At 44.0% G+C, this 18,199-nt stretch overlaps 1 protein-coding gene across 1 annotated transcript in view; it reads left to right on the top strand.

Annotated features, from left to right (window-relative positions):
* The first annotated feature begins 2,080 nt into the window (after positions 1 to 2,080).
* The window catches only part of NKAIN2 (sodium/potassium transporting ATPase interacting 2), a 575,343-nt gene continuing 559,224 nt past the window's right edge, over positions 2,081 to 18,199 (top strand). The window contains exon 1 of the mRNA XM_054173996.1: positions 2,081 to 2,252. Coding sequence (XP_054029971.1) covers positions 2,199 to 2,252 — 54 coding nt within the window. The 5' untranslated portion in view covers positions 2,081 to 2,198. The remainder of the gene's footprint in view (positions 2,253 to 18,199) is intronic.

Here is an 18,199-nt window from a genome sequence, read left to right as displayed (position 1 = left end):
TTGACCACCCAACTCCTCAGTCAAGCAGGATTCACTATACCAGAAGAGATCAGTACACAAAGCTAACATGTCTGGGATGAGGAGGAGGTAATTATATAGCAACTGCAGAGTCTACTGCTACATCTTGTCTAGTTCAAAGCTAAAGTTCAAACAACCATAATACCAGCTAATATCTGCACATCAATGCCACTTCTGTAAAATGCATGAAAGGCATGCTGAGGAAGTCAGGAAAGACCATTTGAGTCCAGAGGTACCTGAGCTACTCTCTGTCCCTTGCTGGATGTCTCTGCTCTCTGAGCCTCAGCAGCTCCACAGCTTTGTTTGTTCTCGGATACAGCTCTCCTTAGCTGTTGCCCCCTTAGGTTCTAAAGTGACTGGGTCTGTGGTGCTTGGTGCTCTGCATGACTAGCAATTTGACAGGTCAGTGCTGCTTCTGATAACAGGGAAACTGACAACCAGAAGGATGTCCTTATGGACTAGAGGAAAATCAGAGTCACCTCTGTGTATATCTTTTGCTCCCCTCTGCTCATTATGTTATGAGGCATTTTAGGAATCATAGCTGTTCATTTGGCAGCCTGACAACTATTTTGACAAACTGGCTCAGAAACTACGAGAGAAACTGCATAGAGTTCTGGGCTTCCAGTTTCATGGAGTATTTGTGCTGTGGACAAATATCCATGTGGGCTCTGGAAAACCAGTGATGTTTCTCCAGTTCATAATTGTTGATGTCACTGCTAAAACTGCCTCTGTTAATGGGCAGCTCAGCAAAAAAGTGACCTGGTCTGAATGCAATGTCAAGAATGCTGCTGATGACACAGCAAGTACAAGCCTTCGGAGGCTGATTGACACTTGACATATCATTTCCCACCAACTTTACGTATTCTGGATGCTTTTCAGAGCAGAGGAAGGCTGGACCATGCCACTAAGTGCAGACATTCTTCATCATGATGGCAAGCAGAACCAGTTCCCCGAAAGCAAATATTTTTTTCTAAATTTGCCCCCTCGTGTCCTCCTTTTCCTGCCCCCATCATCCAGCTCCCCGGCCTCTGCCAGAACCCTGCAGTCCTCCAGGCAGCCTCTCCTGCACTGCCCTCGTCTCTTTCCTCCTTAGGGCGCGAAAAGCGAGGGTGTGGGGTCAGGATGGAGACACGGCGTCCCTGCAGCTCTTGGGGAGCTCTCCCCGGTGCCGGCCGGAGCAGCAGCAGCAGCCGCCGGGGAGGAAGAGCCGACTGAGGCGTCTTCCCCTGCACCGCCGGCCGCGGTCCGGCAGGCGGCAGCAGCGCGTCCCCCTGGGTGGCTATGGCTGCGCCGCTCCGCTCCGCGGGCTGCGCTCTGCCCCGCGGTGCCCGTGCCCCGCGCCCCGTTCCGCGGCCCTGCCAACCTCGTGCCCCCGGCGAAGGGACCGACCTGGGCGGTAGCGGGGCTGCGGCGGGGGCCAGCTGGGGTTGGCACTGGCAGTGCGGTATGATGCCGGGGTAGTCCCGGGAGGGGTGGGCGCGGAGCTGTCCCGCGAGACAAAGGCCCCGGGCAGAGTCGCTCGCGCCGTGCCCCCGTACACAAAGCGGCAGCCGCCCGTTCCCGTCGCATCACGCCCGCACCTTCGCACCCTCCCACGGGGGAGCCCCCAGCCCAAGGGAGGTTCCCACTGCTGGGGCTGCCCGAGCTGTATCAGGAGGAAGAGGAGGCGGAGGAAAAAGGCGGAGTTGGGGGGGCGGCTGTGCCGCGGGCAGGAGAGAAGCCGCTCTCCGAGCGTGAACTGAGCTCAGCACCGCCGCCTGCCTCGCCTCGCCTCTCCGTCCCTCCCTCCTCCCCTCCTCCCGCCTCCCCCCCGCCGCAGACGGCTGCGAGCCCGGATGGTTTGCGAGCGGAGTTGAGGGGGCAAACTTTGAAGCCCAGATGCCTCTGGGGCTGCGCGGCAGAGCGCGGCTGCTCCTGCAGGCACCTGCCGCCGCCGCCGCCCTCCCCCCGGCGCTGCCGCCCTCCGCGGGGGCGGTGGGCCCCGCTGCCGGCGGCCGCCCAGGCGGCGGGTGCTGCGGCCGCGGCTAGGGCGGGCGGGCGGCGGGCGCGCCTCCATGCGGGTCCCGGGCTGGGGCGCGCCGGCAGGCGGGAGCCGGGCGGCGGCCGGGCGGTGCTCTCCCGCCGCCTGAGTGGGCGCGGCGCGGAGCGGAGCGGGACGTCGGCGCGGGGTGCCGGGAGCCATGGGCTATTGCAGCGGCCGGTGCACGCTGGTGGCGGTGTGCGGCGCGCAGCTGGTGAGTGGCGGCGAGGGCGGCCCGCGGAGGAGGGAGGGAGAGAGGGAGGGGGCGGCGGGGCGGCTCCTGCGATGCCCGGAGGGGGAGACCCGAGGGTGGGGGCCGAGGAAGGAGGGCAGCGCTCGGGGTTTGGAAGAGGGGGAACAGCTTGGGGACAGGTGTGAGGTGGCAGGGTGGGGAACGGGGGCCGCGTTACAGGTAGTTTGGTGGGGAGGGCGCGGTGGGCGCACGGCGGAGTTGATAAAGTCGGGCAGCTTGCTCCAACCCTGTCTCGAGTTGGTGCCCGGTTTGCTCGGGCAGGCCGGTGTTTGGCCGCCTTGGGTAAAGCAGGGACGCGGCCGTGGCAGGGGTGATGCAGAGCTGGACCAGTTTGCCGTACAGGTGTGTGTGGGAAGTTGTTACGCCTGAGCTCTTCTGCAGATGTGTCTCTTCTTCTTCTTCTTCCCTTCCTCCCCCGACCCCCCCTTTCATACTCACTGGGCAGTGTGTATTATCATTGTATCATTATGTTGTACGGAACTAAAGCAATTACATATTTATCCTTACCTTTAGAGGAGGCGTGGTGGCACTTGTAAGCTCTGCTACCAGCCAAACTAGACTGAGTTTAAAAAGTAGGCACTGAGATACAGTAACAAAGAAACTGAGTAAAAATAGACTTGCTTAGACACCGTGCAATTGTATTGTGGCACCTTAGAAGTGAATGGGGTTGAAGTTAAGTAAGTAAAGAAATGTCCCTTCCTGTAATATATACAAGGAGTATTTCATTGTTACCAAATCAGGTACACGAAGTATAGAATTCCTATGGACTTGGATGCAGTGACACACGGCTAAAGGACCTAGCAATGGAATATGCCCCATTTCTTGTTTTATTAGACTGTACTGGTAGAACAGGTGCTGGAGGCACCTTTGTCAAGCAGTTAACCTTAGGGCTGGAAGGAAATAATTCATGGTAGTCCATCCTCTACCTCTTACTGAATAGTTTCGCTGAGAAAGTGTTAGTCGGTATCAATAGCAACCAGCATTGTTGCCAATTCCTTTCCTGCAGACAGGTACTAAGAAAACTACAAAAGAAAAAAAAAAACCCAAACAAAACCAAACAGTTGATTTCAGGGACCAAAAATCAGTAAAACAGCATGTAGGATAAGGAAGATGCATTAGCAGATCAGAAATTAAAAATGCCTGTGGTATTTCTATGGGTTGTAATCAACCCTTAATCCTTTTGCATTCTGAGAAACATTTTATTTGGGTATGCTGTTCTCCACCTAAGTTATCTGATTCTTTGTAGCTGGATGTCTCTTATCAGATGTGATTTATTCATGCACACTGTCTCAAAAAAGGAGGCTTGAATAGAAGTAGTGAATCTTGAGTGGAATGGTAGGAATGTAACCTTTTCCAGCAGTTTGGAAACATAAAATTAATCACTTAAGTTCTTCAGGTCCATTTAGGTTTCAGAGACATATTTTCCATGTTATTTTTTTCTGCAGAGGGAAATAAAATAGTGTAAATTGTGCCTTTTAGGGACTAAAGGTTAATTTATTTATTAAGTTATAAGTGCATTCAGCAACCGGGAGGTTATGATGACTATGGAATGTAGTGAGACGTTAAATTGTTATTGTTTGGAGAGTCTGTGAAGAAAAACATATTTGCTAACTCATGGTGACAAAAATGAATGCAAAACTCCTAGTCAGAACATCAACAGGAATGCCCTGTAGGGATGTATCAGCAGGTGGATGAGCAGGTAAGCTAATGTAGAATTGTAGCAGTGCTGTGAAGTGGCTGTAAACTACAGGATGAAATGTATGTATATATTTTAGAAAGTAAATATTGTCTTCTGGAGTGGCCTAAGCAAACTTTTAAGGTATTTTCATAAACAGAAAGCCAAGCTGAGCGTTTTAGCTGAGCAAGAAGAGGATGTGCAAGCAGCAAAGCAGACCTCTGCATCACCCTTGGCCAACGTCCTGACATTTAGATGGGTTCAAAGCAGGAATAATATTTTACATGAGGAAAAGGAGTTGAGAATGGGGAAAATAAAACGTTGCACATCGTTAAAATCACTTGCCTTATTCCTTTGTGAGCCTTATACCATCAGGTGGGAACAGGTCATGAGTTTTAAGTCAAGGAGACTTAACTCTTCTAAGTAGGCCTATGGATAATTGATCAGTTGTCAGTACTTTTTAGTTAAAGGCCATTTGAAGGAGCAAATGCTGTCATGATTCATCCTATAATTAGCAGCCATGTTAATGCAGATGCAAATCAAAACCAAAAGGATGAAGAAGTTGTCTGGCCTGAGGGGGTGGTCATGGGAAGTATTTCTACGGTGACAACCATGCTTCAAAAGAAAAAAAACACATGAAAGTTTTAACCTGAAGATTATTTACTGCTGATGCCTGGGTTTCAGATTTAAAATGGCCATGTTTGAAGTAGAAAAATATACTTTTGTTTGGGGGGGGGGGGGGGGAAAGTTTGTAAAAAAAGTTTCTTCTCTTTTTTTGTTTTAAATGGAAATATTTTCTTCCATCTCTGCAGAGCAGAGGTGCGGTACCCTGATTGGTCTTTGTAGGCACTGTGCAATAAATAACACTGAGCAATGCTGCAGTTCATTAGAGGTGGTGTTGTGTATTGTACATATGTAAAGGATGAGGTGCCATGAATGGACAAAATAAAGGGGGCTGTTTCAAGAACTGGGGCAACTTGAGAGACCTTGAGCAAGCAGAACTGTTTTAATAAATGCATTTTAAATGCTTATAGCCAAGGCAACATACTGTGCCATCAAATGATCAGAAAGCTCTAGGAATGTTTCTGCTCTCAAGGGCATGGTGATCATTGCTCCCCTACTTATTAACATACATATACCTTCCTCTTTGTGCTCTCATTTGTACTATGGAAAGCAACCTTTGACAGCTCATTTTCCTCTGCATTTGTAGCCAATGAGAAGAATTACCAGCAAGTAAGAGCTAATTTTGCTGATGTTGTATACAAAGCTAATTATCTCAAAATATCTTTTGTTTTATTTATTTATTTATTGTTAGGTACTAATTTTGGCCTCTCTCTTTCTTTGTCCTTCTGAAGAGAACCTTGGGCACAAGGAGCTTTGCTTATTTTTGTTGTATGTCAACTATCCTGGTTTCATTGGAAGTATTCTCTGCTGTTGCATTTTGTCCTTTAAACCTCTGTATTTTTGAGTGTCTCCTTTTCTATTAATAGCTTACATCAGTAACACTAATATCTTGTTGCTTAAGCTTTTTAATAGCAAGAGCAGCAGAGGTGAAACTGCCAAGATTATTGTACTTTCTGGAAAGCTTCAAGGGCCCTATGGAAACCACTTTGAAACTTTCTACATGTCATTATTGTTGCTTGGGAAAACCTGGAGCAGTGGCAAAACAGTAGAAATTACTGCATGCTTTCAACTTGGAAGATGTCTGCCCAAGTGCAGTGATGAAAAAGGGCAATATTTCATAAGGAAACTTTAGGTCTCCAGAAATCATTGCCTTATTGTTTCTATCCATCAGATTGCCATACTCCCAAGGCTAATTATATAGCAGCTGGTTCAGCCTTTGTGCTGCCTTCTTTGTTTCCACCTGAATTTACTGAACTTAGTTATGCCATTCTTCCTGCACATTTTGTCTGGATGGTTTTGATTTTGCTTCTTTTTAATTCATTTATGTATTTATTTATTTTAAGGAAGTAAATTGTAATGCAGTTCAGATATTCCAGCTAAGTATTAAAAACTAGATCAGATCTGTACATGATCTGCATCTATCCCAAGGCTTAGTTAGTGATTCTGGACTATTCAGCCTGATGCCCTGAAAAAATATGCATTATAATGGGCACAAACTCCCCAGTTTCTGAAAAATCACTTCTGAAAATGTCTCTCACAGGCATCAGTCTGTGAGGCTTGCAGTCTCTCCTTTTCCTCACTAACACCTCACCCTTCGGTGCATAAGCACACAGACACACAACTTGGTTGTATCTCTTTGTGAACTCTACCTGTTAACAGTGCTGGCTGAAGCCAGTGGCCAAAAGTGTCTTTGCAGCCAAGCAGAATGACAAGAATATCCAGATTTGGTTGCCTTTTGATTAGGTAAGACCAATCTTTATCTTTGCTTTGAGATAATGAAAAGAATGACTGAAATGCAAGCAGCTTGCATGGAAATGTCCTTGTTCTGTGCTTTTGCACAAATGAATAATCATAGTATCATAGTATCAGTCAGGGTTGGAAGGGACCACAAGGATCATCTAGTTCCAACCCCCCTGCCATGGGCAGGGACACCCCACACTAGATCAGGCTGGCCAGAGCCTCATCCAGCCTGCTCTTAAACACCTCCAGGGATGGGGCCTCAACCACCTCCCTGGACAACCCATTCCAGGGCTTCACCACTCTCATGGGGAAGAACTTCCTTCTCACATCCAGTCTGAATCTCCCCACCTCCAGCTTCATTCCATTCCCCCTAGTCCTATCACTACCTGAGATCCTGAGAAGTCCCTCCCCAGCCTTCTTGTTGCCCCCCTTCAGATACTGAAAGGCCACAATAAGGTCCCGTCTGAGCCTTCTGTTCTCCAGACTGAACAGCCCCAACTTCTTCTGTCTGTCCTCATAGGAGAGGTATAATGCAAAGTAAGAGAAAGTTCAAATACTTTATTTCAAAACCTGTATCAGCCAAGATAATTTCTGTGTTCACCTGTGATACCACTGTTCACAAACACATTCATTTACCTTGTTGCACGTGAAGACACGTATTTGATCAGTGATAGCTACCACTCAAAGTCAGGAGATTAATTGCATGGAGACTGGGAAGTAGTATCTACCGTTGTGCCTTCTGCTCTCAAGTGAGAAGCCTATAATGCATGTTGCACACATACTCTGAGAAAAGTGAACTGTATCCTGTTCTCTTCCAGTTCTCACATGGCTTGTAGAACTCAACAACACATGTAACCACAGAGAACACAGGTTGGTCCTTCAAGGAAAAGGCTGCCTCAGTGATCAGTCCTGTCAAGTTTTGGGTTGCCTGTTTTAAACATGAGCAGCAAACATTCTTACGCTCATTCAGACCGTTCAGGAGCAGTGCTCATGGGAAGTTCTGGACTGTATTGCAAATCTACCTACAAGGTTTAGCAATTTAATACTGTGAATATCCTTGCTTGGGGGAAAGCTCATGTTTTAACAGTTTGAAGGTTGACTTGTCTCTGGCCCTTCAGGGAATGAGGTTTGCCAGATTAGAGATGAGGTCCCTCTGGGAGAAAAGCAAAGGCATTCACACCAGATGCTCCCTAGGGTTGGCTACTCTGCAATTTTATGTAATAAAGAACGATTGTTTTTAAATTATTTAATTTTTTTTTGGCTCTTACACAGTGATTATATTATCAGGGTACTTTCCAACAGCACACCATGCCACATAACTAGTGTCCATAGCTTGATTACCCTTTTTTTTTCCTGTAGGAAAGCAGTAGTGAAATTCTTGGTTGCTGCATTTTGGGGACAGTTGTATTTTTCTTTCTGTCTGTGTGTTGTAATTGTGTTTCATTGTCACTGTTGCCAGTGGCTTTTCAATAGCAGCTTTAGGAGAGAAGAGTCTGCAATGGAAAATTCTGATGACATCTACATGTTCCTACATTTTTCTGCTAGCTAAATGGGAATGAAAGGTGTGGGCTTTCCACGTGGAATGGAAAGTGATGTTGCTGCTCTAAGCCTGTGGATCTGTAGATTTGTCAACCTAAAAAGGTTGATAAATACTTAAATACAAATGCTGTCCTTAAAACTGTGAGTCTGTCAACAACTTTTGTCTGCGCTTACTTTAAAGCTCTGCTTGTTACTTTGTTTCGATTTTGGTGGGAAAGTGACAGCCTTTGTTTCATTGTATCCAAACCCGTTGTGCTCCTACTTGCAATGAAAAAGAAGTCCTGTGAGCAGCAGACTTCCAGCAGGTGTATGTTTGAAACAGTAGATTTTGAGATGTTGCAGGAAATACCTCAAACTAGGAGCTGACTGTGAATTCCGAGAGCTGACACGTTTTGTTGCTATGAGAGAAATATGGAGCAACCCTTTTAGTTTTAAGTGAGACCTTGGTAGAAATCCTAGGTTTGAGAGAAAATAACCACGGATTCATAACCAAACTGGGTTGTGGTGGGTTTTTTGTTTGTTTTGGTTTGTTTTCCTGATAATTTGATGTCAGAAATACTGGTGCATGCCAGAGGCAGCCATCCATTATGCCATTCTAATTTTCATAGCTTGATGTTCCCTGTGAATGGTACAATATTAGTTTTTATAGAAGTGTGAGTGAATAATAGTTGTGAATAACCAATCATGCACTTCAAGAAAAGCAGAGTGTGTTGTTTTAAGTTACAGGGGTAAAGGATTTTGCACTGGCTAAATGGCATGTTTACTTCACTGCTCTCTGAAGCTGAGCTTCTTCAGAGTTCAGCAGGCAGACTCAACATTCAGATGCTGTGGTGATGGGTAGGAGGGAAAGGTTTAAATAGATTGAGAGGAGCTGAATAAACTACCTGAATATAGGGACCTAGAATATCTAGCAAAGTTACTTTTCTTGTATAGCCATGAGGCAAATCTTTGACAGTAGGAATTAATTTCATATTGACAGAGATTTGAGCTAGCAGCTTGAATGATGAGCACCAGGGAAGGGTAGGTTTTTTTGTTTCTTTTTTTCTTTTCCCTTTTCTTTCCATATTCAGTTTCTTTAGTAAAAGCACTAAGTAAGCATTTTAAAAAGACACTAAAAACTCTGTGTTCACTGGAGGGAAATCACTCATTCTGTAGACATCAGAAAGGAGTAAGCTCCATTGCAGAGTGGTTGAAAGCAGAAACATGTTCTGAGTTGGCAGTGACTGTACTGTCCCCGGCTGTGGGAATGTACATAATAGAAGTGCAGCAGATAAGGTTTGTAAGCAAGTACTTGGTGACTTGCTCTGGGACTGAATCTATTTGAGGTCTTCTTGATGTCCTGGTGCATGTGATGACAAGGGTCTCAACATCTAGTTTCAGTTAGCATAAAGTTCTGAGATCCTTTCCTGAGCTTAGGGACTGGTGATATTCAGCCAGTGTCTGTTCTGGGCACTGATGTCAGTGCCCAGTATCCCCATACAGTACAAGCTGCCTTTTTGGTCCCATGGTTCCACTGAGCTCTAGAGATTATCCCAGGTGTACAATGCTGAAAGATATGGTTCTGAATTTAAGTGATATTTAGCAGAGAAAACCAATAATGAGTGCTTTCATATTTGGTCAAGGCTATTGGTGGTTTGACTACACTGGAATAGATTGAATCTCTAGGCTCCACTGTAGCTGGAAGAGGGCCTCCTTCAGGGGGCAGGTCAGAGTGCCTAACATTGTTTCTTGCTCTAAACTGCCCTTTAGAGATGGGCCTTAAGTAAAGCAGTTCTCTTAAGTAAACTTTTTGGGAGGGGCAGGGAGCAAAGAAATCACAGACCCATTGCATGCTGTTTTGCTGCCTACAGTACTTATTATTTACTTTTTCTCCTTCTTGCATTTGCAGTAGTCATTTTCTGAGGCACTTTTGGATTTTTAAGGATGATTCTGATCTACAGGATAAGAAATGCTATTTTGGAAAGGTATTTGCCTCTTTATTGACTGCGGAAGGAAACTCAGGAGCCTGATTTCACCAAATCAATGCCGGTTTCTATGCATATGTCCCTTATGATCTCTTTCTCTCCCCTTCCACACTCCCCACCCCTCCCCTCCCACCCCCCAAAAAAAAGCTGAAAAAAAAGGAGGGAAAAAAAAGAAAAAAAGGTGAAATCAAATGGCTTAAACTAATGTATGCTCACTTTGATTTTCAGGTGATCTTCTGTAGCTTCCAACAGGAGCGAAAAAGACAGGGACCACTGTAAATAGTGTGCTCATAAAGACTAAGTTGAAAACAGTAACTTTAAAGCACCTAAACAGTTTATTGTTACCCAGATTAATCTTTATTTGTTTTCATATTATGGTGAGTGAAATAGAGCTGCTGTTGAGTGCTGCCTGACTTGTAAAGCAGAATGGACACAATAGTTGAAATGACATTTTATTGCCCCTGTGGCAAATAAACATTTCACAGTTTGTTATTTTATCCCCTTTCCCCAGATGTATATGTACCAGCTGGATGGCATCTGACAATTGATGCAGCATTTTCTCATTCTCTAACCCCCTGATAGAAATGACATTTAGAGGAAAAAACTACTGATTTCTGTCTTCACTGAAAAGTAAACATGCATAGCTAATAGTGCTACTCACCACAGATTATACTTATGCATTTTTAATAAAAACTTGATTTTAATTCATACATATCTTATGAGAAATGTTTATCAGTTTAGGGCTCTGCTGATTCCCACTTAAATGTTTACATATATCCAGATACCTTGAAAACGTCTTTCATTTGAGGCTCAGGTTTACCTTTTGCACACAGGCTTGCTTCTCTGCTGCCTGTGTAAGGATGTAATGTATAGCAGAAATGCAAAACTGTTGTACTGATTGCTAAAATCAGTAAAAGTGCCATTTAAATGACATAAATGAATGTCAGATTTGTTCCTCTGCTGCTTCAAGTAATAGCTTTCTAACATCAGGGTTTGGGCTTTATTTTCTCAGTTGGTTTTTTTTTCTCAGTTAAGATGCTGGATTGTAACTTGAGTGACAAGTCACCAGTTACAAGTAACTGGCAAGTTACCAGTTGTATGAATGGGAATAGGAAGCATTTATTGTGTCTTGTACTCATACCACAACAAACTGAGGTCTGGTTCCTCACCCTTCTTTTCCTATGAAATAGTTCTAGTTAGCCGAGTGCTGTGCAGAAGGCAGCACATGGGGTTAATTCTGTTATTTCTGAGAGGCATGTGGGCATGATGGTGCCTGTCATGTTTGTATGTCATGCCACCTTTCAGAAGGCAAAAATGCAGCACCATTTGCAGATGGTGGGAGAGGTGTAGCTATCTCATTTAAGCATGGGCTCTGGACCACCTTCTGGAGGTGGCTGCCTCTTTCCATTGACTATATGGGGATCTTTGAGTGGTTGCCCAGCTGGGAGTGAAACTCCAGCCTCTCCTCTGCATGCACCTTTATTTACTTAATTCCATAATTAGACCACCTGATCTTTGTTGGTATTTTTGTACTAAAGGAGAGAAGACAGACAGGAGAATTTAGGCAAAATATGCCACAAGATTGATGCATTACGTTTCTTCTGGATGAATGGAAGTTGTGCCAGAGGCATAGAGCAAGGGTCAGAGGACTTGATGATCTTTGAGGTCTCTTCCAACCTTGGTGATTCTGTGATTGCCCCTGTTAACCTTGAATAATATTTTTCTGAGTGATCCCACAGTAGTGAATGAAATTGATCTACAAGGACAAGACAGTATTAAGTGATAGAAAGTCTTAAATCTAAGGTACTGACTCATATTTGTGTAAGAAAGCTTAATTGTCTTAGGAAATGATGTCATTCCTTTCCAGGTGACTCACACCATGGGTCAATTTGCTAATTAAAAATTCCTTTAAACTTCTTTATAGACAGACTACTAATTGGCCCTCAACAAGTATATTCTTCTTGTTTGAAGATAAAAAGCTTTTGTGAGGAAAGGAAGATAGATGCTACCATGTCTCTTTAGAACAATGAGTGGATCTCTGCAAAGCCATTCTTCAATAATTAAACAAAATGTGAAGTTTGCAAATTTTTTGCCATGACCAACAATGGCCCAGCATTTTTCATTATCCTCTGCTCCCAGGCTCTGTGGCAGGCTGTTCTGTTACAGAGCACAGAAACAAAAGGAGAAAAAAGCCTGTTGTGTGTCATTGCTGCCTTCACAAAGCCACAAATGCATAAAACTCAAGATACTCTTCATTGTGCACTTGAGCCACCAGTGACAAAGGTGCTATGAGTACCAGTGAATATTAGGCAGTCATATGCCATTACATCAGTGTTCAAAATGGCAGTGAAACAAAGGAAAACGCTACCAGCTAAAGGAATGCAAAAGAATAAGAGGCTTGTCTGAGGAAAAAAAAAAAAAGGAAGGAAAATATGGTTGTTGTTTTTGAAAGTGTGGGGGGTTTCTTTTTTCTTTTCTTTCTTTCTGTTATTTATTTTCACTTTTGCCTTCATTTTTATGTGCATGGCCATGCCCATCTCATGCTCTTGAGGCCAGTGAGGTTTTATTTTCTTTGACTCTAGTAGCAGTCACAGGCAGTGGCAGCAGCTGGTAACAAGCCAGATGATGGCACTGGTAGTGTTAACATAAGACATGGGCTCCAGTGGATCCTGAAAATAGAGTTCATTTTCTTGGATTTTATCAGACTGGCTTTCCCAAGTGTGGAACTGGCAGTAAATGTGGTACTTGCAGAGGGAAAACCACAACAAGCTGGATGCAGCATTCAGCTATATTACCTAGCAGTGTCTGCTTCTGGTGCTGGCAGCTTCTCAGAATATTTAGAGGAGCTGCTGTCTGGTATAATCTATTTTTTTTTCTCTGTCACCCAGGGATAGGGTTGTAATGGCAGGTACAGAAGAAAGTTGTTGGCCTCAACTGCTGGAAGAGATGGTGCCTGTTCTGTGTCGTGCTAAACTGTGCTTTTTCAGAGGCATAATAAAAGTTATTTATGGAGCCCGATAAAGTGGTGTCTGTTGTGTAATATCACAGATAGGCATAAGGACAATAACAAAAGGCAGCTGGTTTAGTAAGCTCTATTTGCTGCAGAAATGTGCTGTTCTTTGCAATTGGAATAAAAAAAGAAGGTGGGGGGTTAGAATGTGGTGGTTTTTTCTCCGGGTTCCTGGCATTTGCTATCATTCCTGCTTTGCAGTGTGACAATTATGTGGGTCCCATGTCAGTATTATATTTGTCATGACTAGTGTCTTATTAGAGGACAGCTGCTTCTCTCTGCCCAGCACATATATACACATAACTACCACTGACAGTAACAGAAGTGATGAGTGTAGCCCTCCTCTGCACTGTACCAATGGGGGATGCTGGAGATCTCATGGCGTCAGTTAATTAATGCAGGTGTAAAACCAGGAATGAAGCAGTGTTGAATCTGGGACTATTCCCATGCTGGTTCAGAGTGCAGTGCCTGTAAGGAGGCTTTGAACTTCCAGCAATTATTACTTGGCTCTTGTAACAGGTGAGTAAGAGAGGCACACTCTGAATGTGTAACATCTGAGTCTCTTTGATCATGCTGTGGACCTTCACTAGAAGGCCAGACAGACACTCAGGTCCCTGTCAACCTAGAGCAGCCTCAAGGAGGCTTGGTGTGCAAGGGATATTGCCAAGTTGTAAGTGTTTTATGGTAACTCCTTAGTATCTCTGATTCCATCAGCATTAAAAAAAAGGAGGTGACTGGCAGATTTCTCCAAAGCTTCTCAGATGCTGTAATGATGCTTTGGCTGCTGTCACTTCTGCTGAGAACTGAACCAATTTGGAACAAAGGAGAATACAGGAGTGGCATGGTGCCATCATGATGCTGTTAAGAGCTAATATAAACTCAGCTGGACAAAAACATTTCCAGTGAACAACAAGGTTTGTTGGCCATGCCAAACCCGAGAACATATTCTCAAGAACCACCTCTTGGCATTTTAGCTATTGGAATGAGTTGTGTGTGTAGATCCTTAAGCACCTGCTTCTCTCATCTTATACTGCATAGTGGGCAGCTCAGAGTGGCTTAGGGGCTCTCTGTGTTTGTGTGCTTCCCTTTTGTGGCTGTTGTTTGTTTGCTTTCCAATATTTAAGTCAATCAGAAGTTCTGCAGTGTTTGGGATGACTAATTTGATTTCTAGGTGCCCACAAGCCCTGACTTTTTTGGAAGGTGAAAACTATTATTAAAACTGCAGCATCTCTTCCAGGTAGTTTCCTTGCTAATTTAAGATGAGACAGTCCTACAAAGCTGTGGTGATGAATGGATTGAACAGTTAATACTTGACATTTCATTTTATGATTATACCATTTAAAAATAGCTGGATTTTGGCACACTGCTGGTATGTTTTTAATAAGATCCCTGTCACCTTTCAGTTTGAGGTCTCTGGAGAATGACCACACTGAAGGTCTTAGCTGCTCTGATGTTTGGTGCCAAGTATGAACACGTTCAACGAAGGTGTCTCGGGACGGTGGGGACATTCACTTGCCCCCACAGATGGAGTCAGTGAGAAACTCAAAAAAGATTTAAGAGAATTAATCAGAAGTTTTAAAATGTTTTAAAATAGAAGAGATTTTAACTCTCTGTAAAAAGTGAAAGCTGGTGATACCACCAAGTGCCAGAAGAGCACTTTAAAACAGCCCACTGAGGTGGTTTGGAAGGTATGTCTGTCATAACTGCAATATATGGGAGATGGAAACCTTGTATTTTAACCTCTCCAGGTTCAGGAGAACTTCATTCTAATCTCTGTCTCTTGAACGTGTCCAGAGGAGGGCAGCGAGGCTGGGGAGGGGTCTGAAGCACAGCCCTGTGAGGAGAGGCTGAGGGAGCTGGGGTTGCTTAGCCTGGAGAAGAGGAGGTTCAGGGGAGACCTTATTGCTGTCTACAGCTACCTGAAGGGAGGTTGTAGCCTGGAGGGGGTTGGTCTCTTCTCCCTGGCAACGAACACCAGCACAAGAGGACACAGTCTCAAGCTGCACCAGGGGAGGTTTAGGCTTGAGTTGTGAAGAAAGTTCTTCCCAGAGAAAGTTGTTAGCCATTGGAATGTGCTGCCCAGGGAGGTGGTGGAATCCCCGTCCCTGGAGGTGTTCAAGAGGGGCTTGGACGTGGCACTTGGTGCCATGGTTTAGTAGTCATGAGGTGTTGGGTGACAGGTTGGACTTGATGATCTTTGAGGTCTCTTCCAACCTTACTGATTCTATGATTCTGTGCCTTAGGCCCACCTGCACACTTAGAACAAGTTTTTGTCTGCTGGCACAGATGTCTCGCTGTGTTGGTTGGGGAAGGCTGATGAGTGCATACTCAGTGTCATCCATGTAAGGTGTGAATAGCGGCATCCAGGGGGCTGAGCCCTGCTGGCACCATTCAAGCTTCAGTGTAGTGATGGCAGCTGAGCTGGACACAGTCTTGCAGAATTATCATTGGTCAAGCAGGCTGCCCAGGGAAATGGTAGAGTCAGCATCCCTGGAGGTGTTAAAAAAACATGTAGACCTGACACTTTGGGATATGGTTTAGTGGCCATGGTATGTTGATGATGGTGGACTTGATGATCTCTAAGATCTAAGGTCTTTTCTAGCCTTAAGAGTTCTATGCTTCTATGAGTAAAAGATTTTGATGTGAATTGCATCAATTTCTCACCTGCATAATCGTCAGGAAGGTGGAGGGAAAAGTTTGTTCTCATGCAGAGACCTGAACCTGGCACTCTGGTCTTCTTCAGTGGAGCATTGCACATTAAAGCTTTTATCCCATTTGTTTTGGAGATGTGAATTTTGTTGAGGGGAGTGTACTGAGGCATGATTGCTGAGGGAAGGGCTGGGTAATCTTCCAGGAGCATTTCCACATAAAATGTCAACTTGCATTTGTGAGGAGCTTGTCTTGATGAATGATGTGGTCCTTGCCAATTCTGTTCTCTTAATTGTGCAGATCTCTCCTAGAGCAGCATGGCTTTGTGCTGCCTCTTATATAAGGTTCAACCTAAACCCAAATGAGGAGTCTGTGCTGGTGGGTAAATGGAGCTCCACTGAAAATATGCTCTACACCCCAGCCATCCTAAAGCTTGTGTAAGGTCAGTATGCTAATGCAGCCACCAGAATCCCTTTAGAACACCAAATTCAATAGAGATAAAATGTACTTAGTGAATATTTTCCAAAAGGTCAAAAAGTAAAGATGATTTATTTACTTCAATTGAAATTGAGCAGGTCTTAGGTTAAGGTGAGAGACAAAGAAAATAAATCTCTAGAATTAGGTTATACTTGACAGAGTGTTGATCAATAATTGTCCCAGCAGGAGCTGATGGTGAGCTGAAAATGTAGTTTTACAAATGCACATAGATATTTCTGATGTTCACTTCTCTTCATCACATTGCTTTGCCTAGATTTTTTTTTGTCCCACACTTTGACTCCACATTAATGTTTCAGGAATGTTAGACCCTCGTGATTTTTGATTAAAAATGGATTAGAAAGCTCTGTCTTTCACTTAATGTTCCTACAATGGAAGAAAATACTTGCTTGGCTATTATTAGCCTATGAATTTCATGAGGAGGAATATTTTATACCACAATCCTTTTACTGGAGAAGTGCTACCATAAGGAAGTTGACCTGGGAAAGGGAAAACACTTCCCATAGGCATTTACTAATCACTTAGGGCAGCTGTGTGTCTATGAAGTTCTTCTAACCAGAGTACTCATATTTGCAAAATATCATACAGTTATTTTCTTTCATAACTCCTTTCTTCTTGTGTTTACTTTAGTCCCTCTGTGATTGCAGAAGTAATACACTGCTTTTTTCTGGTGTATGTTATTGGAGAGTTGTGTCACTGTCTGTGCCTCTTTCTCTCTTTGCTGCCATTCTTTCCCATCCATACAAGCACCTGAGAGGAATTCCCTCCAGATACTTTAGCACCTAAGCTGCCTGTTGAGATGATAGGGGCAGGTAGGTGTCTCTAGGTGGGAGGATCTTTGTTAGCATTTAAGCAAACTTCACTTAAGGGAAAAATTGAAATCATGCTCTGGAAAAAAGCAGTATTTCTACTGATCTGATATAGAGCACTGGGTCCTAAATTAGGTGTCTAGAGTACACAGAATATGCCTTTTCTGACCTCATGTGTATCTGGTGTATACTTTGTGCTAAGTGTATAGTAGGTTAAAACATGGACAAAACTTTTTCCTTTCTCACCCCTCCTTCTTCTTATTTATTTTTCCTTTCCCCTTTTCTTTCCCCTTTCTCCTTTTCCCTTTCCTTTTTCTCCTTCCCCTTCCCATTTCTTTTTCTCTTTTCCCTTTCCCTGTATTTGCTTTCAAAGCCTTCTCCTTTGTAATCACCTGTAGCACAGGCAACCTCTCCTTGTTAGGTAGCCCATGATTTACCTGGACCAGCTGTAGGGCCCCAGTCTCTTTGTGTGGCACACTGAGAGAGGATCTGAAGAAGGCAAAATTCCTTTGCATTTCCTTATGGATATGAATGATACATCAAGAAAACAAACAAACAAACAAAAAGAGGCTATTCCTTCAGGATTGCTCATGTAATGAAATGGATATAATTGTAAATAAGAAAGTGTAAAACAGTTTTAATAAAATCCATCTTTATAAGGGCTGTTTACCCTCATAATGCTGACTGAATCCCTGCTTTTCCAGAGCTAATGGAGCCTGTGAGAACAGTTTTCTTCCATACCCTCTTTTAATCACTGTTCCTACCATTTCACTACTTGGATCCTGCTTGAGATACTTCCTTGAAATGTCTTGGTAGTAAGAAAAGGTAGATAGAGCTTAGTGATGTTTGTTGTTTTAGCTTGCCTTCTGCTGCTGCTATGAGGAATATTGCTTGTAGAGCTATAAAATAACCAATATAAGCAACAAGAATTCCCTGATACATAGTTACTAATAAATGTGAAACATTGCTGAATGGGATCCCTCTTTCTGGTTCTTTTCATATGTCATTGAGGCTTTCTGAACCTTCTTGGTTGCAGTTAGTCAGTGACCTGTTTGGATCACTGGTGACAAGGCAATCTCTAGCCAAACAAATCCACCTGCATTTCACTGGGCTGTCATCTTTATTCCCCTAGATAACTGTGGTTAAAAATTGGAGGGAATATCAATCCTGCCACAGGAAAACAGGAGAAAAAGAGGCAGAGAGGCTCTCCCAAAATACTGCACAGCTTGAGGAAATGCATCTTTAATGAAAGAAAGTCCATTGACAGTAAGTGGATAGAATGACAGTAGGGCTTGTGGTGTTCAAGAATGGCAGTTAGGAAGGAAAGAACTGACCCCTGACATAGTTACAGAACTACCACAAGACGTGGAGCTGAACAAATGGGGGGAAGAGATGAAGGGAAG

The sequence above is a fragment of the Dryobates pubescens genome, chromosome 28, assembly GCF_014839835.1.
Source record: "Dryobates pubescens isolate bDryPub1 chromosome 28, bDryPub1.pri, whole genome shotgun sequence".
Lineage (NCBI taxonomy): Eukaryota > Metazoa > Chordata > Aves > Piciformes > Picidae > Dryobates > Dryobates pubescens.
Note: the sequence above shows the minus strand (reverse complement) of the source record. Positions and strands in the feature narration are given on the sequence as shown.